This window comes from Acanthaster planci, linkage group LG14, assembly GCF_054643075.1.
Source record: "Acanthaster planci isolate LZ-2023a linkage group LG14, COTS_SCS, whole genome shotgun sequence".
NCBI classification, from domain to species: domain Eukaryota; kingdom Metazoa; phylum Echinodermata; class Asteroidea; order Valvatida; family Acanthasteridae; genus Acanthaster; species Acanthaster planci.
In genome coordinates, this window is record NC_141790.1 from 9,917,132 (window position 1) to 9,945,020 (window position 27,889).

The 27,889-nt window shown below is 43.0% G+C and overlaps 5 protein-coding genes across 5 annotated transcripts; all 5 read right to left on the reverse strand.

The window, feature by feature from the left end:
- Positions 1 to 528: 528 nt before the first annotated feature.
- Positions 529 to 9,658, reverse strand: LOC110980974 (uncharacterized). The gene is made up of 6 exons (XM_022238081.2): positions 9,061 to 9,658; positions 6,573 to 6,854; positions 5,720 to 5,977; positions 4,962 to 5,219; positions 4,538 to 4,792; positions 529 to 4,177 (listed from the first exon to the last, which is right to left on the reverse strand). The coding sequence occupies exons 1-6, from the start codon at positions 9,071 to 9,073 to the stop codon at positions 2,652 to 2,654; spliced, it is 2,592 nt and encodes an 863-aa protein (XP_022093773.2). The 5' UTR covers positions 9,074 to 9,658; the 3' UTR covers positions 529 to 2,651.
- Positions 9,659 to 9,796: 138 nt separating this feature from the next.
- On the reverse strand, positions 9,797 to 11,715 carry LOC110980986 (uncharacterized). Its single transcript, XM_087145716.1, has 2 exons — positions 11,558 to 11,715; positions 9,797 to 10,807 (listed from the first exon to the last, which is right to left on the reverse strand). Exon 2 carries the CDS (start codon positions 10,796 to 10,798, stop codon positions 10,571 to 10,573), a length of 228 nt encoding a protein of 75 aa, XP_087001842.1. The 5' UTR covers positions 10,799 to 10,807; positions 11,558 to 11,715; the 3' UTR covers positions 9,797 to 10,570.
- A 1,465-nt stretch (positions 11,716 to 13,180) lies between these two features.
- On the reverse strand, positions 13,181 to 15,834 carry LOC110980999 (uncharacterized). Its single transcript, XM_022238118.2, has 2 exons — positions 14,788 to 15,834; positions 13,181 to 14,212 (listed from the first exon to the last, which is right to left on the reverse strand). Exons 1-2 carry the CDS (start codon positions 14,950 to 14,952, stop codon positions 13,853 to 13,855), a joined length of 525 nt encoding a protein of 174 aa, XP_022093810.2. The 5' UTR covers positions 14,953 to 15,834; the 3' UTR covers positions 13,181 to 13,852.
- Positions 15,835 to 16,019: 185 nt separating this feature from the next.
- Positions 16,020 to 19,850, reverse strand: LOC147796831 (uncharacterized). Its single transcript, XM_087145715.1, has 3 exons — positions 19,087 to 19,850; positions 18,330 to 18,546; positions 16,020 to 17,620 (listed from the first exon to the last, which is right to left on the reverse strand). Exons 2-3 carry the CDS (start codon positions 18,511 to 18,513, stop codon positions 17,337 to 17,339), a joined length of 468 nt encoding a protein of 155 aa, XP_087001841.1. The 5' UTR covers positions 18,514 to 18,546; positions 19,087 to 19,850; the 3' UTR covers positions 16,020 to 17,336.
- Positions 19,851 to 22,204: 2,354 nt separating this feature from the next.
- LOC147796832 (putative defense protein Hdd11) lies at positions 22,205 to 27,789 on the reverse strand. Its single transcript, XM_087146104.1, has 7 exons — positions 27,687 to 27,789; positions 26,409 to 26,632; positions 25,886 to 26,037; positions 25,253 to 25,344; positions 24,258 to 24,346; positions 23,097 to 23,132; positions 22,205 to 22,888 (listed from the first exon to the last, which is right to left on the reverse strand). Exons 2-7 carry the CDS (start codon positions 26,620 to 26,622, stop codon positions 22,809 to 22,811), a joined length of 663 nt encoding a protein of 220 aa, XP_087002230.1. The 5' UTR covers positions 26,623 to 26,632; positions 27,687 to 27,789; the 3' UTR covers positions 22,205 to 22,808.
- Positions 27,790 to 27,889: the final 100 nt, after the last annotated feature.

The window sequence follows — 27,889 nt, forward strand, 5'->3', positions numbered from 1 at the left end:
AGACAGGCTGCTTGATCACTCCTCCCAAAAACGAACATGGTTGTGAAGTTTTGCATTTACTGCCGAATAGTTTTTCCAATTTTGCTTAATATGTTCCACAACAGCATTTACAATTTGTTCGTGGCACAAAAACCAAAGCACGGCATCCCTCCACTACCGGGTTTGCTGTGGTCTTCTCAAAGCATGCTGCCACGATAAGGGCGAGTCCGCTCTAATGGTAAGGTAAGAGCTAGGGAACACAAAGTCAAGTTTTCAAAACCATTTTAATAGCATTTTCAAAATAAAGCAGGTCTTACTCTGAAGTAAACAAAAACCCTCCAACTGTCACAAGAAGTTCATTAATCTTTATCACACCGTGCTTTAGAATGGATAAGAGTAATGTGAGGAGACGTCATTCTTGGAGTGAAACCACACACGTTGCCGGCGCGGATGTAGAGGGGGTGGGGGTCAAACTTTCCCCGGCCCTGCTCATACCAATTTTATTTGTTTGTTTGTTTTTTGTTTTTGTTTGTTTTTTTTTTTGGGGGGGGGGTTGGGGGGGGGTTAGGGGCTAAACATCATTTGAAAGCTTGAAGACCCCCACCAGCCTAAAGAAGGCTCTTTTTACATGTACGGGCAAGGACAAAACCAAGAGAGGTCCACTATCAACAACAGCATGTTGTAAGTCTTGTCCCGACAAAAAACTCCTGTGGATCCGCCCCTCCACTGGGCTTCCAAAACTTCACGCCAGATTATTCCATTCATAATGCAATACAATCATGGATCCTTTCGAAAGACAGAGTCTGAACGCATTTATAATAAGCCATGGTCACTGAACCTGCCATGAACAGGTCGATCTTGGTGGTTCATAATTCTGACCATTGATCACTTACATGTCTACGAATTTAAGCAAGTGGAAAAACAAAAAAACATATTCTGCCATATATTATCTTTGTGCATACAAAACAGAAACTAAACTATTGTTAGTCACAGGGCTTCCATTATTTATACACATAACAGACTACATGTACTTCCAACAGATATTCAAGGTTACCAGTAGCGCGTATAACTACGGTGAGAGGGTTTGTTTAGCTGAGCAGAATGACGCCTTTGGCCCGTGTATTTCGTTCCTCATTTTGAAATGTCAAAATATACGCCACCTTTGAAAAGAGCCTAAGTTTGCAGCCACAGTCAGTCTCCATTCAGTACCTCCGTCACAACTGTGTTCCACCTTGGGTGCCCTGTTACAATTTGACCCAAGTCTGGCCTCTGGAAGTTATAATGTGTTGATGAAATGAATTGTACGAACTGATACTATAGGCGTGATGTTGCTATTGAAATAGCAAAATGCCTGACAAAGAATTTTACGTTTTGTAGTGAGTGTGAGAAAGGGTAGACCTCAAACTGACTAGATGTCACGAAAATAAAAACAAAAAAGCAAAACAAGCCCTCTTTCTAAATTTGTAGCTTAGTTGATCCATTTGCTTTAAATCAGTTCATCAAACGTATTACAGATAACTGTATGTAAAATTAACGAGTCAAAAATCTTTCTTTTTTTCAAAAAATCCTGAAACATTATTTTGTTCCTCTTTTCCAAGTAACTTTCCGGCTCATTACAATAAGCTGGACAAACATGTAATTGTGAACTGTGACAAGATGTCATGTATGTAATCAAAATGGAGCGAAATGAGCCCTTTTAAAATTCATACCTCCGTTTCTCCAATAGCCTTAAATCAGTTTATCAAAACTCTTACAGATAACTAAAGGTACATAAAATCAACTTATATAAGTCATATCTATTTTCTCTTTTTTGGCCAAAAGTTTAGAAACATTTACACATACATACATGCTTTCCACCTCGAAATATTTCTCTGGCTTGTAACAATGACACATCCCAGGCTGTGCTGGAGAACTAGAGCACAAGTAAATATAGTTGCATGTGAATAATAAAAAAGCGATGCCTAAGCTGGCTTTTCCAAAACAACTGACTTCAGACCACTCCAATCATAATCAACTAGTGCAAGTTCAATTAAAGTGGAAATACAGTTAACCAAATTTAAGTTATCGATCGCCAAACTCGGTCAATGATAGCAGACGATATAAAAATATGATTACAATGAAAACGACAGAATGCTAGTAAATGCGAGGGAAATTGACTATTAAAAAAATTCACACCATTGAGCTTATAGGATTGTATGCCTATACCAACAGATAAAGCTCTCTTCATCAACAGAATTTACCAATAAGATTACGTGTTCCCTACTCACCACTGCAGTGCAAAGTTCCGTTCAATCTGTAAGATTGTAAGATTGAGAATTGATTGCCCACATTTGATGAAATACCATCTGCTAAGTACCATATGCAGCAGGGAGCTCGTCAGCAAGTGTGGACTTAATGTGACACTGTGATAAAGAAGGGCATGCAATTACATCAGGCATAGAATTCAATTTCAAATAAAAACTTGCCTTGGGATCAGCCTGCTATGTAACTACTTTCGATTTAACTGACGTAGATCTTACCAGTCAAACACCATTTCGATAATAATATCGCTTCCCAAAGCCTCTCAAAAAATGACGATACAAAAAGGCCATTTCTCAGATCAAAACCTCTTGGTAACTGTGTCCAGCAAAATTAATGCCTGCATATAGATAAGACGGGTCTGATATGGTTGGCTACTTCACTTTGCACCACTGAGCGAAGTGTTTGCAGTTGTTCCAGACCAGAGAGTATCTGTACTCCTTGTTTCCGATCTTTGATCGGGCCCTCTTGATGACCTCCTCTGGCGGGTAGCACTTCTGCTCGTCGTAGACCAGCCTGTACACACGCTCTGGGAAATCTACTTGCTCTTCAACCACGCCTTGTTGATACGTGTTGTGAACCACCTGGACCTTCCCCAGCCCTGGGTACCGATCAACCACTATGGCGTGGTGTCTAGGGTGAAGCAGGTTCCCATAGAGAACAATCTGGTCTCCTGGTTGGAGGTCTTCAATACTCTCCACTGACCTGTCGTCTGTTCCCATCAAAGAAGTGAAGGCACGGCCAATGTGGGGTCCAACGACAGAACCCACAGGTTTGCCCAAAATGATGCCTAGGGTTCCTCCAACTACGCTTCCAAGGAAAGCCCCAACAGCCCCGCCTATTCCAGGAAGAATAAAGGAACCCAAAGCACCCCCTGCAGCTTGCCCAGCTATGCCCATCACCGAACCTAACCCAGCACCAATAACTGCTTCGCCTACGCGCCGTGAAGCTGTTTCGATAAAATCGTTCCTTGAAATGGCACCTGACTTCAGCTTTTCATAAATCTTTTCGAGGTCCCAGATACAAGCTTTACCTTCGAAGAGAAACACCAGACCCACACCTACGACATCAGTTGCTTGGCCAAGTCTCTCCAAAAACTCGGCTCCAGCCACCGCACCAAGGGTTTTCTTTCCTGCTTCTGAGAGCAACTCTTTCCGGACGTACTGATAGCCAACCTTCCAAACGCCGTCTTCCAATTCAGTCAGCGCCTTCTCGATAATTTCTGTGTACATGCAAAACAGCCAGACAAGCTGGCAGCTCTCTGCAACGCCGGTCTTACAATAGGACGCAAATGCCTCGCAGTTATCCCCAAGCAGACTGTACCCAATTTCCCCCAATCGAGATCTAGCCCGAGCAAGAACCAACTCTGGCGTGTTCACCTGGGTTACCTCTTCAGAGTAATCGATACAATACAGGTCCCCCCACTGCTTGAGTAAGTCAAGTTCCTCTTCTACGATCTGCGCGGTAACGCTGCAGTTTGGTTTACTCCAGTGAATGACGATTACTTTTCGAATCTCATCAGTAAAACCTAACACTATCGCGTGGTGCCAAATGCCGTAAGGGCGGCGCCAAGTGATGTGGTCTCCTACCTTCAAGTAGTCACGGAGACGATCGATATATTCTATCTTGGTGCGGCAATCCCTGACTTGAAAGACCGGATTTTTCTCCACAGCAACCGGTTTCTGTTCCTTCAGGACCACCTTGTCCACTTTCACCGACGGGCGGGTGTTGTCTACGTCCGGAGGGAACAGGAACCGTTCGGCTAGCCACTCTTGGCCGCAGGAGGCGCAGCACAGGCCGATAGGCCGAGTCATGTCTTCGTAGTCTTTGCTTATGTATCGTCGCATCTTGAAAGGATCTGTGTTGCCGCAATTGCACTTTGGAAGGCACTGCGACCCAGCTGCAAGTATAGTATTACAATGAAAAGGAACTTTCTTCAGAAGTTATTCTTGAGATTTTGTTCACTGGGTATTTCGTAAAAGTTCTTTTTTCTGTGAGTTGTGAAGTTCTGCGATTGAGTTTGATAGCTGCAATCTCGTCACTCATGTAAGTTCAAAAAGAAGTAATATTATTACAGATTGTGATATGTACAAGACTGGATAACTTGTGACTTGCTCAGAACTTACTTCTGGTGACTTGATCACAACTGTGGGAATCTTTGAGATAGATTTATCCACATCCACAAGGCACACAAATAGATTTTCATTATTGTACTGGGACTTGCTTAATTTGACTCCGCAGGATCAAAACGGTAGGTTACCTAGTTCTTCTGCAAGATCGTAGCGGTTCATCATGACCAAGGCTCGGCCCAAGTACTCGACCTGGTTTTTACCAGTGAAGTTTTCCCGCCAACGGACTAGCATCTCCTCCGCCTGCTGGCAGGGCTCCAGGAAATCCTCCAGAATGGTTTCACACTGGACATCGTCCATCATGAGATACAGCGCCAACTTCTTCCAGAATTCACCGAGACCCTTTGCCAATTTGCGGATGGTAATTGTCTCTACAGTTTCCTCCCCTGCAGGTCAAAGGTCATGCAACGTTATGGCATGTTACAAGCACAATTAACTTCAATGCCACCAACACCCCCCCCAATGTTCCGTTCCAATTTGCCTTAAATGGGCACCATCCCTCTCCTCTAAGATTCTCTAAAGAAGAATCATTCCCAAAAATCTCGCGGTTCTTACCTAGCAACTTTAGCAGGTCGTACCGTCCAATTTTCCTCAGAGCCATCTTTAGATCGTCCACTTTGACGAGGCCTCCGTATCTCTCCCTCAGTGACGTCAGCATCTGCAAGGCCTGCTCATCAACCTCGTTGGGACACGCAACAATGATGGACTGACAGTCTGCATCATCAAAACCCATGTGGTCTGCAATATTAGGCCAAGCGTGTCCAAGGGCATCTGCCAACTGCTTCAGAGAATCGTCGTCTAAAACTTCCATCCCTAGATACAGAAGTGAGTTTACAGTCTTAGAACTTGACGCCAGCTTGCTTTTTTTTTCAAGATTTTACCACAAACTGGTGTTGACAAAATGGGTCATCAGTATTTACATTTCACAACCGATGCTTCAAACTTTTTCAAACAGTCTGACTGTACCCGCTCGTTCTCCTTGACTGAGCTGGTTCGGTATTCCAACAGCGCATGCCCAAAATGAAGTGCATCCAAAGGACCTTCAAGAACAGCAGTTTGCGCCTGCGTACGCGTCTGCCCTATCAGAGCAGCTATACTGCGACTTGAGCACGTGCTTGACCTCAAATGGCCTTTTCCCTAACCGGACGGGCTCATTGTACCCATTAAATTGCAAAAGATGGCGTCCCTATACGAGTTGCATATCACATCGGTATTACAACCTTTAGTTGACTTCCTCTAAAGATGAAATCCGCAAAATAGCATTTTCAGAAAGTTGTCAAGCTAGCAAAAGCAAGATGAATGCATTTGCTAACCTATTCTTTCCAACAGGTCATACCGTCCCATCTTCTTCAGTGCCTTGGCCAGGCAGCAAATCATGTCGTGTCCAGGATAGCCTTCCCTCCACAGCTGCAGCATGCGTCGTGCCTGGTCACGGACTTCATCAAACTGCTCCGAGATCATCACGGGCAGGTTAACGTCCAGTTGTAGATGTGAAGCCAGTGTTGGCCAAGAATCGACCAGCAGGGCACTTGCCAAATTTTCCAGCAAAGTATTGTCAAGAACCTCCACACCTATTCACAGGGTGAAGACCGGTTTAACAATTATTGAATGTAACATTCAAATTCATTGAAATCTCTTTCGACCGCAAACACAGATCAACATATCTAGAAATGGCGGAGGTTAACATCTTGAAAAAGGACTACTGCTAATGCATTCATAGTGTTTCAAACTTGGATGAAAACAGTGGGAGTTCTTTTACAATCAACCCTGTCGTAAATTCTGCAGGATCAAAATAACACTCAGCTGGGGGGGTCTCAAATGCCCCGAGTGAATCAACCAAGAACTACTGCAACGGGGTTAAACTAAACGATAAAGAAAAACGATTTCGGATAAAAGCCACTAAATTCTCCACTGAATCTCACCTCCTTGTCAAATCAAAAGAATAAGCTTTTAAGAGTTACATCCACGGAGATATTTTTGAAAGATGAGTCCATAAAGTTTTGCTACCAGGGTGAAATGAAAAGTTTTCCCACGTCGCCTCTTCTGGTGGTGGAATCTCGCTGTCAACTATATGGGCAGTTAGATGTTTGGTACGAAACAATTTCCCTTGCTAGGGGATTATTTTGCTGTATGTAAAAAACCTAATACCAATACAAAATTGCTTACCGATGTTACCCAGGAGGTCATACCGCTCAACCTTCCTGAGCGCCCAAATCAGGTAGTCTTTCTCCCCCAGGCCGTCGATGCTCTCGCTTCCATGCCGAAACCTGTCCCTCCACGCTGTCAACATGCACTGGGCTTGTTCCTTCGGTCCCCGGTCTGAATACGCGAGGCAAATGCTCTCCCACTCATCCTGGTTAAAACCCAGCTGCTCAGCCAATTCAGAGTAGGTGTTTCCCAGGCCAGATGCTATTTTCGAGAGGGACTCGTCGCTGATAGCACTCGCATCTTTTGGAAAAACACAAAGCAGCATTTTTGCCGTAATTTGGATAACAGAAAATTTTTCCATCAGGTAATTCTCAAAAATGTCACCTGCATTTACGCCGCCATGCAGTAACAGAAATACATCATATTATGTTCATAACAGCTGCGCAATGTACGATGACATTGACTTAAATAAACAATTTTATAGTGGCTCAACGTACGTGCATTATATAGGACTACGTGCACACCACCTACTTAGCAGCTTAAGATGTATTTTAAATGAGCCATTTGCATTGTTCCTAATCTGTCAACTACCGACTAAAGTGAGGTCATTCATTTCACGTACAAAGGTGTATCGATTCTATTTCTGACATTTGGAACTCTTTATAGGCTATAACCCAACATGTTTGAACTAAGGCCCCTGCAATCGCATGAGATTTCCTCTACAGAGGCAGGTCCGGATTTTCCAGGGTGTGAACGAAAGCAGCAATTGTAAAAGTGTGTGGTGCAGACCCCTTACAACGTGGGATCCGGGGCATTTGGGGATTCTAGGCGCTCTGTAGTGTTTCTAGGCATCCTAACCCCCCTCTTTTAATTCTCTCTCCCTTTTTATTTATTTGGTGAAAATGGGAATCCGCCCCGTCACAAATTTTGTGCATCCCTGCATGTTTCGAAACTTCTTAGGATCTCTGGGGATAAACTGTATTGAATCTGTACATTTACAACTGTCCATTTTGTGGTGACAAGTCGTCACCTTTTTCACGAACAGCCCCACATGTCAAAAGCAGCATTTTTTCGATTTGGATTGCATTCAAGTTTTTTAATTAGGTCCAAAATCTCCATAGGTGCATTTTGCGTTTTTAAGAAAAGACACCAATCTTAATGTTCCTCGTACACGTCCAAATCGTACTGACTTGAAAGGCCAAAAAGTACGTCAAGCAAGATTTTCTTTTTCACGAAGAGTGCATGCATCCTTGTTACAATGCGACAGGTTACGTCTGCCCCTTCCGTATGGAAAAATGCAAAAGGGCCAAAAGTAGGAAAACGTGGATTTTCAATTTCACGAATAGACACGCATCTTATTTTTGTTGAGTGAAGTGAGCTAAAGTTAATCGTGCCGTCTCTGGAAATTTATTCACTGGTCTACAACACGCTGGGTCCCAGAGAACATGTCCAATAATGGTCTGTGTAAAATCAAGCGTATATAACGGGGAAAATGTCACACTGGTGAACTCGCAAAACAAGAAAAACCCTAACTAAACCAAGGGATCTTCGAGGGGAAAGTCGCGGGAAACTGAATTAATAAGGACTCTGACACCAATATTTGACTTCCAAAAAAAAAGACCAAAAAATTATTTATTAATGAAAAAGTACTGGAAAAAATGCCAAAACCAAAAGGACTAAAAAAAACTTTGAAAGGACTAAAATACCCCCAAAAAATAAAAAACCAAAACCCAACACAGTATGTAAAATGGACCTAATAAAGAGAGTTTGGCTTTCAATCACTGACTCATAGAAGCAGACAGAAACCTGACTCAAGCAGAAACGCACACTCCAGTTAAGAGGAACAGTGAACAGTGACAGTGTCTCTGATGGTCTGCTCTTCAAAGCTAAATGTGGCCAGAGCATGGGGTCAAGTTATACGGGCAGAAGCAAGGGCCAAACTAAAAAAGAAGGGGGATACATATAAGAGAAAAGCCAGGGGAATTCTAAACAAAAACTGTATTTTAGAGGGTCCTATGAAAAGACGCCAACAAAAACCATAATAAATTTCTAGTTTTGCCACACGCACTCCATCTTAAATCATTGCTGTCCCCAGCAATGCTACAAATAACTTCCACAATTATAAATAAAAGCGTTCAGCAGCAGACTCCACTTAAAAAACATGGAAAAGGGGAAACTCTGTTTATCAAACATAATCTTTGAATTTATCTGGTGGTGGAATGACACAGTGGCCATTCTGTGACGCAGGTATAGACTAATGCTATTGCCGATGTCACCTCATATAGCTCCTTGGGGGATATACACTAACAGAAAAATCCGTGGGATCTCTAAACAAAAACTCTATTTTTTATAGAGGGTATTATACTCCTTTGAAAAGACGCTAACAAAAAAATTACAAATTTCTACCTCTGCCACACGTACACAATTCTACACATCTCACTAGCAATCATGTCATGCACAATACATGTATCCCATTATGACGACGCATGAACATGTACATTCTTACCTTGGCTAGCCATGATGATCTGTCCTGACTCCTTCACTCTCTGACGTGTAAAACGTAAACATCGGTGGGTTCAAATTGTGTGGTCTCTTTTAACCAAGAGAGAATTCACCTTGTTGAAGTCTGGCCCTGCTTCCGGTTTTTATAACCACTAACCAGCGACGAAAAGGTAAACAACTATTATGATTTCGCAACGCGCGTAGGTACTTCCGTGTGGGGAATTCCAAATACCATTTTTAGTGCGTACGAAATTTCGGCCCGGTTGCTAACAACAGCCCGTGTCATGTCAGTGACACCAGAGGACGTTATTTGGGGGCGCTCTGAGCTCCATGGACCGTGCGTGAGAGAACTGCAACTGTGCCGCGCTTTGCTACAACTTACAGCTGACACCGTTACTTTTTTTTTGTAACGGGACCAATTAAACTGCACAACGACACGGGGGAACGACTGTTGCCAGTTTCGCTCAACAATAGGACTCTGAAATCCCTACTCACTGCGTGCAAAAAATTTATAAACAATGGCAACAACATGTCCATCGTTTTCTGCATGACATTATCTTCAAGTGTGCTCGTAGTTGGGAATGGGGACATCACAGGTGAAATTGGAACATGTGAACTTCTGAACTTGATGTTGAATAACACCCACCTGGTCCCGGGGTCAAACAACTGTTTTACTCAGAAAGGTTTGTAACGTGGAGAAGAACAATGCTATTGTAGCACGTTGTAAAATGAACATGTGGTAAAGTATTCACAACGTATTTATTTTGTGACGACTGGCAACCACATATTGCAAATTTAACAGAATTTAATCAGGAAAGATCCCCCAAATGCCCTTTAATATCACCAAAATGATTTATCAACTTCATTTTGTCCTCTTTAAGCCACCATCGTGTATAATCATACTGAAGGACGTATTTATATGATGCCACCAAAAATAATCTGTGTAACTGATCAACCAATCACCATTGTTGCTTTAAGAAAAATTTTAACCTCGTAATCTTTTTAATTACAAGGGTAGCTAAATTTTAAAATGTGACATCATTTGCTTACTTAATGGGTGAAATGTTTCGCTTCTGTCCAATTTGATCATCACTTTTTTTTAATCCATCATAGGTGTGTAATTTTGCAGACCTTTTCAAATTATATCATAAAATATATATATCCTACAGGAAGTGGGGCCGTAATTTTCTTTATTTATTTTTTTTGTTTTGAAAATGGCAAAACGGTTTCTTATTGTACAATTAATCAGAATAAGAAGAGGTAAACTGTTTAAGTACTTTTATAGTTCACAAGCAGGGCGCATTAATTAAAGCTGTCTACACCCATAAACTATTCCAAGATTTTGTTTTACTAATTTGCGCTGAACATCACAAGAAAAGTAAAAGTTTTGAATAACAGGTTTGAATACATCACAACAGCCCCTGGCGGCCGGGTTTTTCCAGGTCATGCTCGCCATTCCAAATTTCCCTTGTTACTGCAAGCCTGCTCCTTCGACAGCCCTGACCCCATCTGGCTTACTTCTTGGAGCACTTGATTGACTGGCTGGCGCCTCCCCCGCCTGGGCGAGTGGTACAAGACACCGAGGACGGGCCGCCCTTGGCCCCACAGCTCTGCATGGCGGCCACTGCTGAGCCGGACTTCACGTTGCCGTGTGAGGACATCATGGAGGCTGCGGGCGAGCCCTTGGCCACGCCAGATGATGTGAACCCCAAACCTCCCAGGCCAACGTTCTTTGACGACATCTTAGCCACCTTCAATAAAGCAGCCAGACAACGCAACTTTTACAAGTACTACGGACAGGTACAAGCGAGGAAACAAAGATGCGTTACACTTCTTAGACTGAACAATTACGTCCTTCATCTTTGACTGTTCGTTCCGGTTGCGAATCCAGCTTTGGCGTCGGGGAGGGGGGCAAATTCAAAAATGGAATGCTGCTTTAACCTTATTCCACATGATAGAAAAAAATATCAAAAGCCTTACTCGCGGTCCCCATATCTTTGCTTTTATTTCGTGGTGTTGCTTTCTCGGGGTTTTTGGTGCTACAGTTTGATAAAAAGTAATACCGATTACCTTTTTCCTATACTCACACATGAAGTATTCTGGTACAAACGGACAAGAGTGAAAAACAATTCAGGGGGGAAGCCCCCTCCCATCCGATACACCACTGGTTCGTTCATTGCGATGCGACTCTGTTCTCTCTTTTTGCAAGTCCCCGGCATTCTCATTCATTTATACTACACCTGAAATCACTCTGGGTAAGTTCCGTAGACTCAACAGGGAATACATAATGAATGTGCAACTAAATGACTTAATGGCTGTGTTCCTTCAAAGAGGAAATGTGTCATCATAACCAGGGAAACTGCGATCGCCGAAAGCCACTGAACCTGGGGCCTCCGTCATGAGGTCAATTAAGCGCTTGAACAAGTCGCCCGTGCCCACCGATTGACAGTCGTTCGCTTTGCATGGTAACGAGGAATAACATGTCGAGAAATTATTCTTACCGGAACTGCCGAGATGGGTGGTGAGTTAAAAAGGCTGAGTTGATGTTACCTAGACGGCAGTGTGCAACGTTCTGAAAAGAATGTCGGATGCTCTTCGCTGAGCTAAAACCTTTTCGAATTAAAGGCAGATGGCACGGGTGGCCCGTAATATATATACTGTATACATATATATACATATATATATATATCTGCAGAGCAGCTGGAAATTTCAAAGTCAGGTGAAGATTGTGCAACGACGCATTTCAACAACACGAAAAATCCCAGGGTATGAGTAATAGGACGTTTCATCAGCCTCTAAATTTCCCAGATAACGAAAAGAACGCCCGCGATCGATCGAGCAGGAGTCTACATCGGAATTGTCCGTAAGTGAAAAGTCGATATGACGACAGGACCACAAGAATATGCTCTAACTCTTTGGATGGAATTACCCAGTGCAAAAACAAAATGGAACACGCAATTGGAAATTAAAGACTCTTTCGGCCCGTTAACATGGTGGAGGTTGTTGAGCAAAAAATGAAATCCTTGTCTCCTAGGCCGTGTTTGTTTCACACGGTTCTGGATCGGCGATACGTCGCTGGTTTACGGACACCAAGACCCGCGTAGTGGATGGTGTGAACCAGCGTTGGGATCCCTTATCGAGATCCAGATCTGTGTGGAACAAACAGGCCCCTTGATCCACACCAAATGCTAGCTTCCCGTATTTACCAATGAAATTTAGTAGACCTATTTAATTAAGTGCACTGTTGTTGATTAACTATTCTCCAATTATGAGTTCAAGATATTCGGACAGGCTTAAAAACTACTGATCACATGCCAGGGGCCAGAGAGAAGACGATACTGGCCGACACCGTGGAGGACTCCTTTCAGGTTTAGCACAAGCGTGCGGGTACGGAAGCGAACGATTTTCTAATTTATTATTGAATTATTTCTCATGAAGGGACAGGCCCGCCGTGAGAAATACTCGGCATCGGTGATGACTCATCTGTTCATGTGCATCAAACGCCTTTGGACCGTTGGTGAATCCATAATTATGTGCTTTCCTGAGTCGATGATGGGTTGAGAAGTATGTGATATACAGTTGTCTTCAATATACTGCTGAGTGTAAAATATCGGACGTGAGGGGATTTAAATAAAAAACCAGGGTCTCGTATGATTCGTTCTTATCGCATAAAACTCTTTGTTATTCAAATATAATGATAAAATATTCCAATACCACATTGACTTATGAGATATTTTTCCCTTTTGTAACTTACTTCCAATCTTGTGCTAAACTTCAGACTTCCCCGGCTCGTTAAATGCACCAGAGTGACAAATAAATATCCAATTACTATGCATAAACAAAAGAGGCGCCAAAAAACTTAAAAACACGACTTGCATATTTGTTTACTTTTAAGATTTCCAAAAGGAGCACATTAGTAGACCAGGACGCACACTGTGGGGGACATATGTCCCACGTGCCCCCAAGACATACACAGAGGGAGACACATGTCCGATCTGCCCCCAAGACATACACTGCGGGGGGGGGACACATGTCCCAACCGTCAGTAGGACATACACTACACAAACACATGCTCTCCAGATCCTAAAAGAGTTACACCACTGACAGCGTCTGACACAATAAACTCAGTGTTTCAAAGCTGTGTTTTTAATGTGTTATGCCTGCTGAAGTTCGAGTCTGGGCTTATTTAGTAGTATCCGACAGAGTCGAGTGTACTGCAAAGATCTTAGGATATTGTTGGACTTAATACCAAATAAAAAAAGCGTTGCGCGGACTAATTTCTAAAGATAGATTACGTGGGAATTAGTCAAGAAAATCTACTTACTAAAAACTGGAAGTAATTGCAGTGGTGATATTGGGATCGCACAGTGATTGTGGGCGAAGAGGTCAGGGGCAAGAATCCAAGATTTTTCCCGAGCGGGGGATGGAGGATTTGGCCCCTCAGATTTTCTTACTTATATCCGATCGTTGCAGACAGACGGGCACAAAAGTAACGCGTTACGTTCTCTTTAACGCTCACCACGTACCAATATTAACCTTCGAAGGATACCATCTTTATTATCAATATAACTTATATTTCATTTTTCAAAACTGATTTCTTCCTTTATTTTTGGTGTCAGATCAGAAGAGGTTCCCCCCCCCTGTGCCTCCACCGAAACTTTCCTAACCATCGGGTCATTCATGAAAATCCAAATTAAACTAGAAGCGGCATGCGCAGTTATTGTTTCACCAGATTAATCAATTAATTAAACATAGAACCTGTATTTTCATGCACGATAATGCTAGACTGCGCTCCCTCACTGCTTTGTACACTCTATGGTCTGCGAAGTGCCGCCTCTGCTCGGTCGCGTGTTGCAGACGGCGGTGGAGCCCTTGCTGGGTGTTCTACCTCCGGCTCCGCTGCTCTGCAAGTCGGCCAACACTGAGCCGGACTTCACATTGCCCTGCGAGGACATCATGGTAGCGGCGGCCGAGCCCTTGGCCACGCCGGACGGCTTGAAGCCCAAGCTCCCCGGGCTGACGCTCTTTGAGGCCGGCGCCGAGCCCGACCGTTGCGCGCTCCCCTTACCAGGCCCGGCGGAGCGAGACCCCTTGGCCAGACTGGCCGACGAGGCGATTCCCCTGGGTGACTTGGATTGGGCTGGTGGCATCAGCGTCTGCGGCAAAGACCATTTTAAGTTTTTTGTTCAGAGGAAGGCTGAGTTCGGCATGGCAATAGTACGGCGCATAGCGCTCGCCAAATTGCATCCGGCACGGTAACCTCTGCAGCTCGACCAGGGTATGCCACGCTATCGGTGCTCTGAATGGCACTTGCACGACAGTAAACGACACTGCGACACTTTTGAGCTCGGCTATTAGCGCATATGCCCCACTATTGCCGTGCTATAGCCATTCTCTTGATAATTATTAAATTTTGACAAGACAGTAGCACTGCGTATAGCCTAATAAATTTGCTGGTCAGGAGAAGAATTCCGATGAATTTAAATCACTCACCAAAAACGGAAAGCTAAATGACTGTAAACACAGTACAAAACTACAAGCTTCTTGGCAACATTCCGAAATCCAATCAGCATGTTGCTCTTCCTTTAATCCAAATATTTTGTAAGCCCCAGTATAGATCATTTAGTTGGATCTTCAATGCGTGATCTCTGCTCCCTTAGATAAACGTCAGAATGCTGTTAAGTGGCAAATGTCGCTCTTAGACAATTAATTAACCTTTAGAACAGCATACCTGTGGCTCTTTGGCGTACAGAGCAGGCCTACAAGTAGGGGTGTAATTCATCAACTGTCGCAAACGATACATGCCTAAAAAAAACCACAGGTTTAAAACGATCCGTTCGTTTCTGTCCAGAGCACAAAGAACTGACCAGATGGAAACAAAATGGCAAAGTGGCATTCATTTTGAGATCTCACTTAGGCAGACCTCGTGGTCTTGTTAAAAGTGTGTAACGACAGGTTCATTTATGGTAGACGAAACAGGTTGAATCTGTAGTCTAGACACACTTTTACTCGACATTACGTGAACGGGGCTGTAATAAAAGCGCCGAATGGTGCTTCAGACGAAGTCAGACATTGGACTTCTCATTTTACACTGAGTTTTAGTGTGGCAATTTGGGTGTCGAATTGCCATGTACATGACAATAATAAACCACGCAGTGTCTGTAAATATGTGCCATTCAAGTTGAAGACCTGCCTGTTGAATAGGCTCGGTGATTTCTTTGAGTAGTGGCGAACTTGGATCCCCAGGTGAGCGATTCTCCAAATTCAAAATGAATTTGCCTGACAAGCAGTCTGGACAACTTTCTCTTCGTTTCAGGGGAAACGAAGAAATTGGTGAATTGGTGAATTTCTCATCGGGGAAACCCCTGCTGTTGAAATGTTACAAAAACTGTGCGGGGCGAAGGAACGCTCTTAGTCACTGACTTCCTTTGCAGGTTAAGGCTGGCATCCTGTTTTTCACTGATTGAATTTTCAAAGGTAATCCATTCGCACAAACTCGTGAAGAAAAACGTGCGAACTTAAAACCACCGGAATTCATGTTTCATTTACCAGACCTTGTTTTTCTGTTGTTTGGGTGCGCGACCAATTGTTTATCCACGCGACGGATGTGCAGCGCTTGAACTTCAATGAGCTGATCAGTATGAAATCTACGTGCACACAATGGCTGAAAATTGCACTTTAATTTAAACGAGATATCCCAGAATTATACAAAATAATGATCCCCAACTCTCCACGCAATCCACCTGTACCCACAGCTATCTATTTACGAGGCTTTCTCAGGAAAATGTCAACACTTGGATCACGAGAGTAACTTATCAGCATATTCCGCGATTTTGGTTCCAGGCTAATACCAAAGGCTCTTGTCGATAACGTGTTGAGAACAACGTTCTTACCCTTGATAAAGAGGCCACAATGAGTGGCATTGTTCAGAAAATAACAGTACAACGTCTTAGATCATTAACATTTTATTGATAAGCCCGTCGATTCAAACAGTTCAAGATCAGATCCCAAAACAGCGTATGCATTTGAACATAAGCGGCATGCATTCACGGTGTATATACGTTAAGATCACATAACCTTTAAGTAAGCATAATACACTTTAAACAGCATGGATTTTGGCAAAACAAAACCTTATTAAGAGTAGCTGCGGTTGTATGTTATTAATCACGAAAAGCAGTCAGTAGAATGTCTCCATGAGATATCATTGAGGGCATGGTTATATTGAGGGCAATTAATCTGTTCACCAAAAAACGGGGTTAACAGAAACTGTCAAGTCTGGGAAATGACATCTGCTAGCAATCTTACTTGCACACAGAAAGAACGTCATTGCACGTGGAGAGAATTTATTCATAAATCTGCAATTCGACTCAACCTGATCATTGAAGCTGCTAATACTGTTGATTCTAAAGTTGCGTCGTATATGGTTCTTGGCATCGCTTTGTGGAGGAAACTATGCAAGCACTGATCGTAAGCTAGGTCTGATGGTAGTATATTAATTAATAACAAGCGAGGGTAAGCGTATAATGATAACCATAATAACATTACATATATCCTAGTTACAATGTGTTGAATCTTAACACAAGTTATTTGGTATCTTCGATTCATGCTATTCCAGCCCCATGTTGTCACTGTTGGCGGGAAACAAAGTGTTAAGTATCCAATAAGTCGACAGGCTGTGTGAAAACATGCCTCAGTGGGGCTAAGTCACCATCAAGTGCAGAGACGTTTTTCGGTGTTTCGCTGCTTATTGTCTCAACTTGAAGTGGCAAGTGAACAGAAACGAATAATTAATGTCTGTTGTTCTCGCGTTCTATCGCTTACAACACTGGTACATATTAGCCGTGATGTATTTATCAGTTAGATCATTTCTCAAGCAAATCCACGGATCGAAAGAAAACAATAACTTAGTGGGCGTGCACAGTCGTGTTGAAGCCATGAAGACTTCCAATCAAGGCACTGTGCTTACTCATATTGAAAATTGCATTGGCATCCATGGTGAAGACATGCAAATGAGTAGCAATGCTTTAAATGCTTTAAATACATTTTTGGGTCACTCCCCCGAATGAGTTAATATTATAGCAAGTGTATTTTCACTGACTCTTTTTTCCTCTGTTGGAATGATTTGTCGTTCATTTCGGAAATGAACGACAAATCATTCCAACGGAGGAAAAAAGAGTTGGCATAGCCCTAGCCCTACTAACCGTAGTTTCAACTTTCATCCTTGGGTAAATAGTTAGCACAGGCAATTGGGCCTATTGTTTGAGAAGCGAGTTCGATCAGCTACTTCTTGACGGTGCACTTTACGTACTGGGCCTGACCGCTGCTGCTCCGGTGAGTTGTACAGGACACTCCCTCACTTGTGCCCTTGGCCCCACTGCTCTGCATCTGGGCAACTATGGTGCCAGACTTCACCGATCCTAGCGTCGACATCATCTGGGCGGCAACAGTACCCTTCTCCACCCCGCCGGGCTTGAAACCCAGGGCAGCGGGCGAGATGCTCTTCGCAGCCCCGCTCGAACCGCCGGACCGAGAACTGGGTTTGCTGGCAAGACCGTAAGGTGTGCCTGTTGTGGGTGGGGGCCAAAAAAAGAGGGCCGTTGATAAGGTCTTGTGCTGTTCCTGGTTGAAGGGTTGTCAGCCTGATCTAACGAAACGTGTGTCAGGAAAAACTCACTGAAAAAAATGGCATATTCACAAAACTTCAGCCAGTGTCTAATTAGAGAGGCGTTCCAATAGGATGGAGCCCCCAGAAGTGGCTTGGACCTTGTTTGTTATTTAAACGTATTACTTTACCAGCACAATGCTTATTCATCAGTGGAATGGGACAGGTGTGAACTTTTTGCAGGGAATTTTTGCCAATTCTCAGATAATTCTTACAAGAATGTAGCTTTGTAAGTTCCATTTTGAAGATTATTTCATTTTTGCCAGCAGACCTGAGCTACATCCCTTACCCCTACCTATGTACCTAAGCATCTTCAACAGCTACAGGACCTCCCATTGTCCCTATATACGTTTTGCGATGAGCTCTCGCAAGACTAGTACATATGGACCTTAATCCAACCGTGGACCCCGACGTCATCACTGTTAAAGAGTTCATAAGTTATATGAGTACACATGTACACTCAAATTTTTTTCCAGGCTGATTTGTCAAAATTTGTCTCAAAAGGACTACTCCAATTGAGGCCTTGCGCTATTGTTCCTTTATAATTTATCACCACTGCAAGTCCTCAGTCGTAATGGCTGATCGGAACAAAGAGGCAAAGTACATCCTACCTTTCGCCCCATGACTCTGTAACTGTGCAATATCAGATCCAGCCTTCACTGAACCTTGCGAGGACATCATTTTGGCAGCGGCCGATCCTTTCACGACTCCACCTGACTTGAACCCGAGTGAGCTGGGATTAACACTCCTCGAACTCCGGCTTGAGCCGCCAGACCGCGCCCCGCCTTTCGGCATACCGACAGGACTGAAGATCCCTTTTGTATTTAGCTGAAAATGGTAAATGTATATTTATGTCCGTTTTCACCGGCAGACGGTGCACTTTCAATTTTTGTTTACATGATCACTGGGCTAAACCTGTTACGAACTGCTGCCCAGCCAAGAAAGATCACATGCTTTGTATTTTGCAGATTTTAAAGGAAATCGGGGTCATAACAGAAACAAAACAGGGACGTTTGAGAAGCAAAAGGAGACGGTGGACGTAAAATTCTACTTTGTTACGGGCAAACAAAACATTGCGGAGCTACATGCCAGCCGTGACTAAATTCCCTGATATCAAAACAGTTCTCACAATGTCCAACTGAAGGACAGACTCCCCGCATTTATTTTCTCTGAAAGTGCGCACTCTGTTTTACTTTAACGCAATTGTCTGTCGTCGTTGGTCGACTCAGTTGTCTTCAGTGATAAATCTTGAATTGGAAACAATGCACTCTCCTCGGCAGCAAACACGACTGTTTGAACGGCCGTGACCTGGGGCGGCATACGTTAAATTGAAAAGTTCAAAAACTCAGCAATTTACAAATAACTTACCGCGTTCAATTACTTATGGAGTGACAAAAGAGGTCGCTGATTTCAACACCAACAAACCTGAAGCGTTGTTATCGTTGGGGCTTTTAAAATATGAAATTAAAATGGAAACACGACTCGAGTTCAAAGCTAGAATGTGAGAATATATTGCTCACATGGGGATTTCCCCGATAGAGGAAATTTCAAGTTGCGCAAGCGCATATCAAATCTGGATAGGCTGGCAAAATAACTAGACTGGCTCCCTGCCTGGATATTATTCCAACTAAACGTATAGCCACCAGTAATTCACATTGAAAAAATATCCCAGGTTCCACAACATTCGTGATATTCTCAGTAGCTATAGTATACTTTCACGTTTAAATATTCCAGACTTGAAATTGATGTAAAACTATTTTCAAATAAACCATTATTATGCTCGTTAATTTTGAAGGTGAACAAAGTTCAACAGTAGCTTGCATGTAGGTTTAGCGTAATGTTTAGTTCAGAATGCAAGGTGGTGTGTGGTTCAAGACTTGTTTTTAAGGTATCGTTGACAGTTATATATTGTAAAGTTATACATCTAGTGACGGTGTGGATAGAGGACGTGCGACAGGCGTATATCCAAGACGAATGGGGAGATATGTATTCCGTGCACTTTTTGACAAAGGGGTTGGGTTATCATCCCTCGCTTTTATGGCGGGAGAAAGAAACAGATTTAGAAGTAATATTTCGAATTTCTGGATACCATAATATAAGTTCATTAGTACTGAAAAGGGAGAAAAAGTACAAACGTTTTAGATAGATGTATACTGTTTGATGCAAGGTTAAGGAGTCTTATCGTAGGCATGCAAAAATGTACACCTGTATCGTGAACATCGCCCCTTGCAAGCGGTGTCCAGGGATGCCCCCTTCGTTTTTTTAATTTCCACAGCCGAGCAATTTTTAAAATCCCTGGAAAACTGTGGAGGAAACCAAGAAATGCACTAAAGATGAACGAAACAGTGTTACCATTTTCAGTCATATTTATATTCAAGTCTACTTGGTTTTTGTATTCAGAGAACAGATGGTGTTTTCTTTTATTTGTGAAATTTCATCCCAAGACAAGATTTGCAGAGTGTTCATCTCCATGGATTTTGTAGTTGAAGTTTTGTCTTCAAGGACACTGGTAATTGGTAGTTTTCTCCAAAAATACACTCTCAAACAAATTCTATATTTTCTGAATGACTCATGTTCATCTCGGTCTGATACGTCGTTGCATTAGCTGTAACCTTTTAATTCTTTCGTTGCTAAAATATACAGTGAATCGATTGCATTAAAGTACACCAAAAAGCAAATGTGAGTTTTTTCAGGGCTCTACATTAATCTAAGCTAAACATGACAGCAATTCTACCTACGAACTGCTTATGAAAGTACCGATGATATAGATTGCATTGTCATTTTAATTCAGAGGGATTTTTCCATCAGTATAAGGCAAAAAAATAAACAAATAAATAAATAATATTGCACCGTGTTTGCAAAGGCCTTTTTAATTACAACAGTTTCCTTTAAAGACACCATTGTGTTTGAAAACGAAAGTGATTTTCAACCCTTTGCTAAAACGATGCTAAAATGTCTCTCAAGTCCCTTTAAATTGAAAAATGGGCAACCTTTCAATACATAATGCACTCAGGTTATTAAACTGCATTACGAATTTCTGGGGAAAAATCAACTCCCTTATCATCGAAGTGGACAATTTGATGTTCTTTTTATGAGGGAGGTCCTTACTTTATGATCTTATATAAATGAAAGCCGATATACGATTCCATTTAAAGATGCTATCATAACAGAATAATGACTATGTGTCTCTTTCGCAGTGCAACTAGAATTCAAGTAATGCGGGTGCATTTCCAAGGACACCGTGTGATGAAATTAGCCTCGTTTCTCCTCTACCATCGAAAAACGAGGAAAAAGTGACTCTAAGCGCAAATGAAATGCCAAGGGCAAAAGCGGTGAAATTGCCATTAAAAAAGACAATTCAGGGAATCATCATGAGCATATCACAAAAGATGTTGTCGGTAGACGGTATATCGACCTGGAGTGCCTGCCGTAGCTTACTTGCCGGTCGCACCCTTGCTCTGCAGCTCTGCCACGGGAGAGCTGGCGCTCACGTCGCCCTCGTGCGACATCATTGCGGAAGCCGGGGTGTCTTTCACCACACCTTCTTTCCCGAATCCCAAGTCGCCAGGCGAGACCGGCTGTTGAGCCTGCATCCTGGACACAGGGCTGCCCGACTCCACGTTCCCCTCGTGAGACATTGCGGCTGATCCGTGAGAATCCTTGACCACGCCCTCTTTCTTAAAGCCTAACCTCTGCTGCTGCTCTTTCGAAGTCATCTTTATTTTGGCAAAAAATGCAAGCAGAGAGAAAAACGTGGCATGAGGATCACTGAACATGCAATTTTACGTCCCCCACAATTTTACAGTCGGTCGGCCAAATCATTGACCAGTAATTGAGCACACAAAATAGTCCAGCAATTTTAGAACATGTTTAAAGCAGTCATGACAGCTGGAAATAATTTTCCTTTTAATTTCTAGGAGACTGCCTTTGTGTGTAAATATCAACTTTGCATTGATCTGCGATTACTCTATGTACTGAAATTATAGTGTCATTAGCCAACGGGCGTCCCAGAGGGAGGAAATCTGCCTCATCCGGAAAAAAGTAAAAAAGAACACAATAAACGGACACAAACAAACAAGAAGTTGCAACTTGAAAGTGTATGAAATTCAACCATTTGTTTGAAAATACAATACCTTGGAAATGACCCATTACACCGTTGGTTGTTTGTTTGCTGCCAACGAGTGTTTTGAAAACCCCATCCCCTAAAACCTGGCGATGCCTGTTCATGTATACTGGGCTAACAATATGCACAATATCCGCAAAACTGATCTTACCTTTAACCGTCTCTGTTGACTGTCGGTTTTATTCCTTATGGTGCAAGACAATGGTCCAGTTATTCAGATCTTTCCAGCAGGCAAGTCTAAATAAGAATGAGCAATCGACGTACACTGCGTGCCATGTTTGCTGCTATACAAACGGTATTGTGTTAGCTGCCCCTCGCGAGCTGCAGTATGGAGACCATGAGGGGACCTACAGAGTCGTTTGATTTGGTTTTGATTTAATCGTCATCGCAGTTTTATTCAGTTTTTCACAATTTTACACCTTTTTCTTAATTTAACATGGATCTTACTTCGCACTTCTTTGAGTCAATATTCTATAACGTCACATCGGAAATCCTTGCACAGCACTGCGAGCTACTTAGGTGTATGCGATGTTGTGCGAAACAATTCCAAGATTTTGTGGGTCATCTCAAGGCCATCGTATGGGTGAGTTTATTATTTATACAAATTGAAACAATTTCTCATCGGGGAATTTCCCAGCCTGATTGCAACAATAAAAGAACTGCTCTTACATGAGTAATACGTACATTACATGTACACGTATACGTCTGCTAATCTTGTCGTCAACAGCATCGTCATCATTGCAACTTAACTTGAGTAATCTATGCAAATCTTAAGGTCATTACAATCACACGTCCCCCACCCAATAGCATAAACTTTTCGTTAATCTTTGTAAGAAGTTGAACAATGCCTGACATTTAATGACGTGAAGACTCTGAATACGATAAAGTCTACAAGTAACTCTTATAATCTACGAGAATAACTTTTTAAAAAATTCAAAAAATTACACAATCGTTGGTTTGTCGCTGTTCAGTTGAAATGCATCGCGAACAATACTGGTAGTGTCACCGCCAGCACCACAAAAGCGCTGGACGAAGTATTGGCAGAGCCTGGTGATAAAGGGGGAAATTAATAATATTAGCACACATTATAAACAAAGAGCAGGTGGTAGGCCAGGAAAAAACACAGTTCCAAGTCAGGTAAGTGTAAAGCTTTACAATGTTTATCAAATGCAACAGTTATTGTTTCCTATTGCGAAGTGCTTGGGATAATTCGGTTTGGCTGGAGAATATTTTTAAGGCACGTTCCAATTCTTACCTGCAGACGGAGAGCTTGTTGTTCCATCGCTGACAGCTGCGTAAACAGAAGGGAATGAAAACATATCTTGCATTGAGAAAACATACCTTTGGCCAAGTCAACCATAGAATAGTATAAATGAAAAGGCATTATATTATCTGTGCGGTCGCATTTTGCGTGTCGAATAAAATCTAAATACGGCGTTTTTCCCGTAATCCCTTTTGACATGGGACCCAAACGGTGGTCCACGCAGACCGACATTTTTTTGTGGCGTGGGCATTTAGTAAGTTCTCTTCTGCAGCATTGTTAAAACCCTTCAAGAAACACTGATTCATGTTTCACAATTTGGGAAAACTACAATACGTTCTTCTTTGCCAATTGAACATCATCCTAACAATGCACGCAGAGACCAGCAGGACGCTAACGTCAAACACTTCACTGAATACAATGCTTTACATTATCCACTCTACCGTAACTTGGTAGGTGGAAACATCTTTGCTCGGACAACATTACAAAGGGAACTCTCTTAAAGGAATCTATTTCCGGAAATTCATTTCCGAGGCGTGACGCACCAGCCAACAAAATCTTTTCATCAATTGCACCTGTAGCATCATGGCCAATCAATATCCATTTGATACGCGATATGTCGGAATCTTACGAATTCCTTTTCAGATTTCCGGGGGTGCAGTAGGCACAATAGCCTGTATATACATACACATGAAGCAAGATATGAGATGGAGAGAACCCCCCTGCCTTGTGTTGGTCATTCTGTCAGTGGAATTCGAGGAAATCTTTGCAGACATCGGGGAGGGGGTTGCTAGGTAACAATAGTCTAGAGTGCGTATAGCGATTGAACACGTGGGGGGGTACCCCTCGGTCTCATTTCTTGCTGGATATACGTGCAGGATATACCAACATCAGCGTTAGCACAATCTATCACAATAAAGAGGGCAAAGAGCCTTTTCACCCTCTTTGTCGCAATTACCGTCCTCGTCGCTGAAATGATCGACTTGGACCGCATCCGTGTGTTTCTCCAGCTGTCGTCGCTACTCCACAGAGAAGGCCACATTTTTGCGGTCAGGGTCTGCTGTCAAGGGCTGGATATTAACCATGAACAAGTCATCAGCTTCGCCCAACAGACTCATTATTTAAATTATCAACTAGTTACCGATGATTACTTACGAGGGGCTTCATTGGTGAAGTTCACCTGGGGAGATTTGACATCGAGGTAAAAGTAATTTCTGTTTGGCTCCCCTTTCACAATAGTTGCCCTAAAAATAACACAAAAGTCACAAAAGAAGTTATAGATTAAAACAAAGACAAACCTGCCAACGCTGTGCTTGGAGAATAATGTATGGATAGTGTGCTCGTTCATTTAATTAAAAGGCACGTCCTCTACGGCGATAAATAAACATAAACGAAAATGGCCCATATCACACAGTACACTGAACATGAAATCAAATTTTCCTGGTAAGGTCACGGGTTAATTACTAGGACCATTGATACAAACAAAAAGAGAGTGCAGTAAGACAACAATGTTCCTTGGGGCATAAAAAATCGATAGATCTTTTAAGCGTGAAACAACACACAGCAATATAAATGAGCCCCGAGCCGGTCCAAGAGAAGGCACAATTTTTCCTAGCAACAGAAGCTCCTTTGGTCGGAACTGCACTTCGCTGGTTCACGAACGACAATGAAGTGCTCACGTTAGGCTGGCGTTGCTATCAACAAAATGAACACACCCGACCAACATGGCTCTTTTCAACTGATGAGAAGGTGCTTCTGCAAGGCGGATAGACCTTTCCTTTGTTTACAAACACCGACCGCCATTTTGTTCGGAGGGCACAGTTTGCAGAAAATTTAGTCTTGGTTGACACCAGCTTTTGCCTCAAAAAGGCGTACTTTGCAAATTTGCATTAAATTGGGAGGCGTTTTCAGTTGGAAGTTATGTTTTAACATCTGCCGATCATTCGTTTGGTTTTGTACTTACAGCAAGTCATAGTTTTGCCAACAATGGTGGGCAAAATACCCCCTTGCTGAGTAGTGCCTGTGACGTGACAAAAATATGGTCTCTTGCATTCAGGCTCTCTTTTTCCATAGATGAGAGGGTGCGGGTGCACCATAGCCTTACAAAACAGTATAGTCTTGCAAAACAGCTTCCACTGGTTGCCACTTACAGGAATTCCACAGGGCCTTCGTCCTGGTTCGGAGCGTTCCAGGTTGCTGTAACAGAGGACCGCTCGTCCTTGTTGGAGTGCCCCCAGGCGGACTGAAGGCAATGGAAAAGAAGTATAAATCGTGACCTCGGTTTCTCATTCAGGTTTTCCTCATGCATTTTGACGGATGAAAAGGGGTCGCTGTTTATAGTTAAAGAAAAATGGACAACTGGTGGCGCTGTTCGTCATAGCTCGTTTAGATGGCCTACTGAGATCGGTAGCCGCGACGCACTCAAGGGACAGTTTAATTGTCGACAAAACTGAGAAGGCCGTAACACCACCCACTGCCGTTCCAGGACCCTAATTAAACGTGTACAAAGTGCAACAAATGATGGAACAAATGAAAAATATATTTGAGATTTTTCGACAGATGCAATCAGTGTACGTTAGTCCCAGAGTTCACAGGGCAAGTTTCCTCAAGCTCAAGTAAGTTCGTGTAGTGCTTCAGAGTATATTGGTCTACGTAGATCGCAACAATCAGTGGGGACTTCATGATGTTCAGCTGCCAACCGCGCCTAGAGTTGCATGTTATCCCTGCACTTGCACAGCAATGCCAACCTCAACCCTCCTCCGTCCTCAAACTGAGATGCTTACATTAGCAACACCGTGGCACGTCAGCAGCTGGGTGTTGGCGGGTATCCCAGAGAACGTTCCCACGGCAACGTCGTTGTCCTGGGATGTATCTGCGCGCCGAGCCTGGATGAAAAATCCTGTGAACCGATTGCTGTCAGACCCGGTGATTGTCACTGGAAGTAATGACAAATGTAGGACAAGTCAACCGCAGCACTTAACACGTACTGGGGATGTCATGTAAATCCATGACATTCCACAATTACGAACGACAAACTACATAGGAAGCTCATTCCTCTTTAATGTAAGACCTCTATCCTCAAAATATGGAGTCCTAAAATGAGCCAGTTCGGTATTTCAAGACAGCGAGGTCATTCGGGAACAGAGCAAGCGCGCGAGTCCACTTTGGTCCACGCTGATAGGGTACTGAAACCTCGCACGCGCGTCCGAATGACCTCGGACGCACTTCATTTAGGGCATGCGCTGTTGCAATACACAACTGGCTCATTCTGTATTCTGACTTGAACTGACAGAAAGGCATTGAAACCTCGAACGAATGCGCCGGCATAGTACTCCCTGGTGGACGTGGTGATGGCGTAAGGTGGGGAGGCTTGATCGGTGGCCAGGCTGACTCCACCGTTGTGGCCGTCTGGGACCATGTCGGTGCACAGGTTATCATTGGATGAAACTGGCGGGCCGCTTGTGTAGCCCAAGGCGGCTGGCATCACGCACAGCAGTAGAATCCCAAGTGGTGCTTCCATTATCCTAAACCTGTTTATATATTATATGGATGGTAATATACTGTCTCACGTGGAGGACCCAGAAAAAATCCAAACCAGCAAAACCACTCTTAGGCCTACACACTGGATATAAAACTGATAACACATCTCCAGCCATGAACACACTCCCACTACTACATGTATTAAGCCAAATAGTCTGCATTCAAGTGGTTCGGCCATACTGTTTGCATATTCTAGTTATAAAAAGCACCATCGCACTGGCTGATTCAAAGATACATGTGCTACTTGCTTACTGTACAACCATTTGTTCAGTTGACTATAGCTGGTCCATTGGCCTTTATCCTATTTATTATGCATGTAATCGTAGATAAGGTTTTGCATGATACCCCGCAAAAGGCATCCAGTTGAGAATAACGCTTCTCGGCACGAATCGATACCTCTGACGTCATTGCTTTTCAGAACAAACCATGACTGTCAGCAAACGTGAGGCTGGATACTTTCTAGACTCGTTGTCTGTCTCAGCTAGTGCACAGGTTAATGCTTCAAGCTCAGGTTACATATCGCTTAATGAAAGGATTCGTAAGTACACCTCAGCAATTTTTTCGCAGGGCTACCAAAATGACCCACTGCAAAACCCGGTAGGTTGAAGAGAAGAGGGATACCGACTTAATTGATTTGAGCTCAATCACGACGAAAACCTGGAAGAATTCTTTATGAAGTTCAGCGGCAATGGCGGATATTGACCCATGCAGGCAAATTCTGATGTAACACTGACTTAAAGAGTGCCGTATCACGCGATGTGTATATTTGTATATGCCTGTTATCAAACTCTGTCATTCCAAAATATGGCAAACGATGTCCTTGCTGATTTGAAAAGGTTTTAACTAGAGCTTCGATACGCAGTGTATGTAAGCTTATAGTCAAACACGATTGTCTCAAGGGCTTGTGGAAGATGCATCATGAACATAATGTTCTAGAATTACTTGTTTTCCATTTTATATCATCCCCAATAAAAACAAGTTTAAGCGTTATGCTTTTATCTCTTCTGACACACTACTGGTATTGAAACCAACTTTAGGACTTACCGTCGTTACTTGAGGAGCGGTCATCCATGGGAAACCTCCAAACCTTATGACACTGGCCGATAATGGCACTCTTCTCGTTGACACTCGACAGAGGATTTAACGACAAAAGAAAACCTATTACGTAACCCTCATGTCACAAAAGCATTACGTTTGCTTTGGTGGCCTGGTCTCGATTCGAGACGTTGTGTGTCTGGTGAAAGTAC

What these genes read in the sequence shown, in the direction of transcription:
- LOC110980974 (XM_022238081.2), bottom strand. An exon ending in TGACCTGTTGGAAAGAATAG is followed by an intron (nt 5,220 to 5,719) that starts GTTAGCAAATGC and finishes TTCTGTATCTAG; the next exon opens with GGATGGAAGTTTTAGACGAC. An exon ending in CGATCTTGCAGAAGAACTAG is followed by an intron (nt 4,178 to 4,537) that starts GTAACCTACCGT and finishes CTATACTTGCAG; the next exon opens with CTGGGTCGCAGTGCCTTCCA.
- LOC110980986 (XM_087145716.1), bottom strand. Translation starts at nt 10,798, where the DNA reads ATGTCGTCAAAGAACGTTGGCCTGGGAGGTTTGGGGTTCACATCATCT.
- LOC147796832 (XM_087146104.1), bottom strand. Translation starts at nt 26,622, where the DNA reads ATGGAAGCACCACTTGGGATTCTACTGCTGTGCGTGATGCCAGCCGCC. An exon ending in GAAGGCCCTGTGGAATTCCT is followed by an intron (nt 24,347 to 25,252) that starts GTAAGTGGCAAC and finishes TGTTATTTTTAG; the next exon opens with GGCAACTATTGTGAAAGGGG. An exon ending in AACAAGCTCTCCGTCTGCAG is followed by an intron (nt 22,889 to 23,096) that starts GTAAGAATTGGA and finishes CTTTATCACCAG; the next exon opens with GCTCTGCCAATACTTCGTCC.
- LOC110980999 (XM_022238118.2), bottom strand. Translation starts at nt 14,952, where the DNA reads ATGCCACTTTGCCATTTTGTTTCCATCTGGTCAGTTCTTTGTGCTCTG. An exon ending in TGTACGCCAAAGAGCCACAG is followed by an intron (nt 14,213 to 14,787) that starts GTATGCTGTTCT and finishes TCTTTGCCGCAG; the next exon opens with ACGCTGATGCCACCAGCCCA.
- LOC147796831 (XM_087145715.1), bottom strand. Translation starts at nt 18,513, where the DNA reads ATGCCGAAAGGCGGGGCGCGGTCTGGCGGCTCAAGCCGGAGTTCGAGG. An exon ending in ACAGAGTCATGGGGCGAAAG is followed by an intron (nt 17,621 to 18,329) that starts GTAGGATGTACT and finishes CACCCACAACAG; the next exon opens with GCACACCTTACGGTCTTGCC.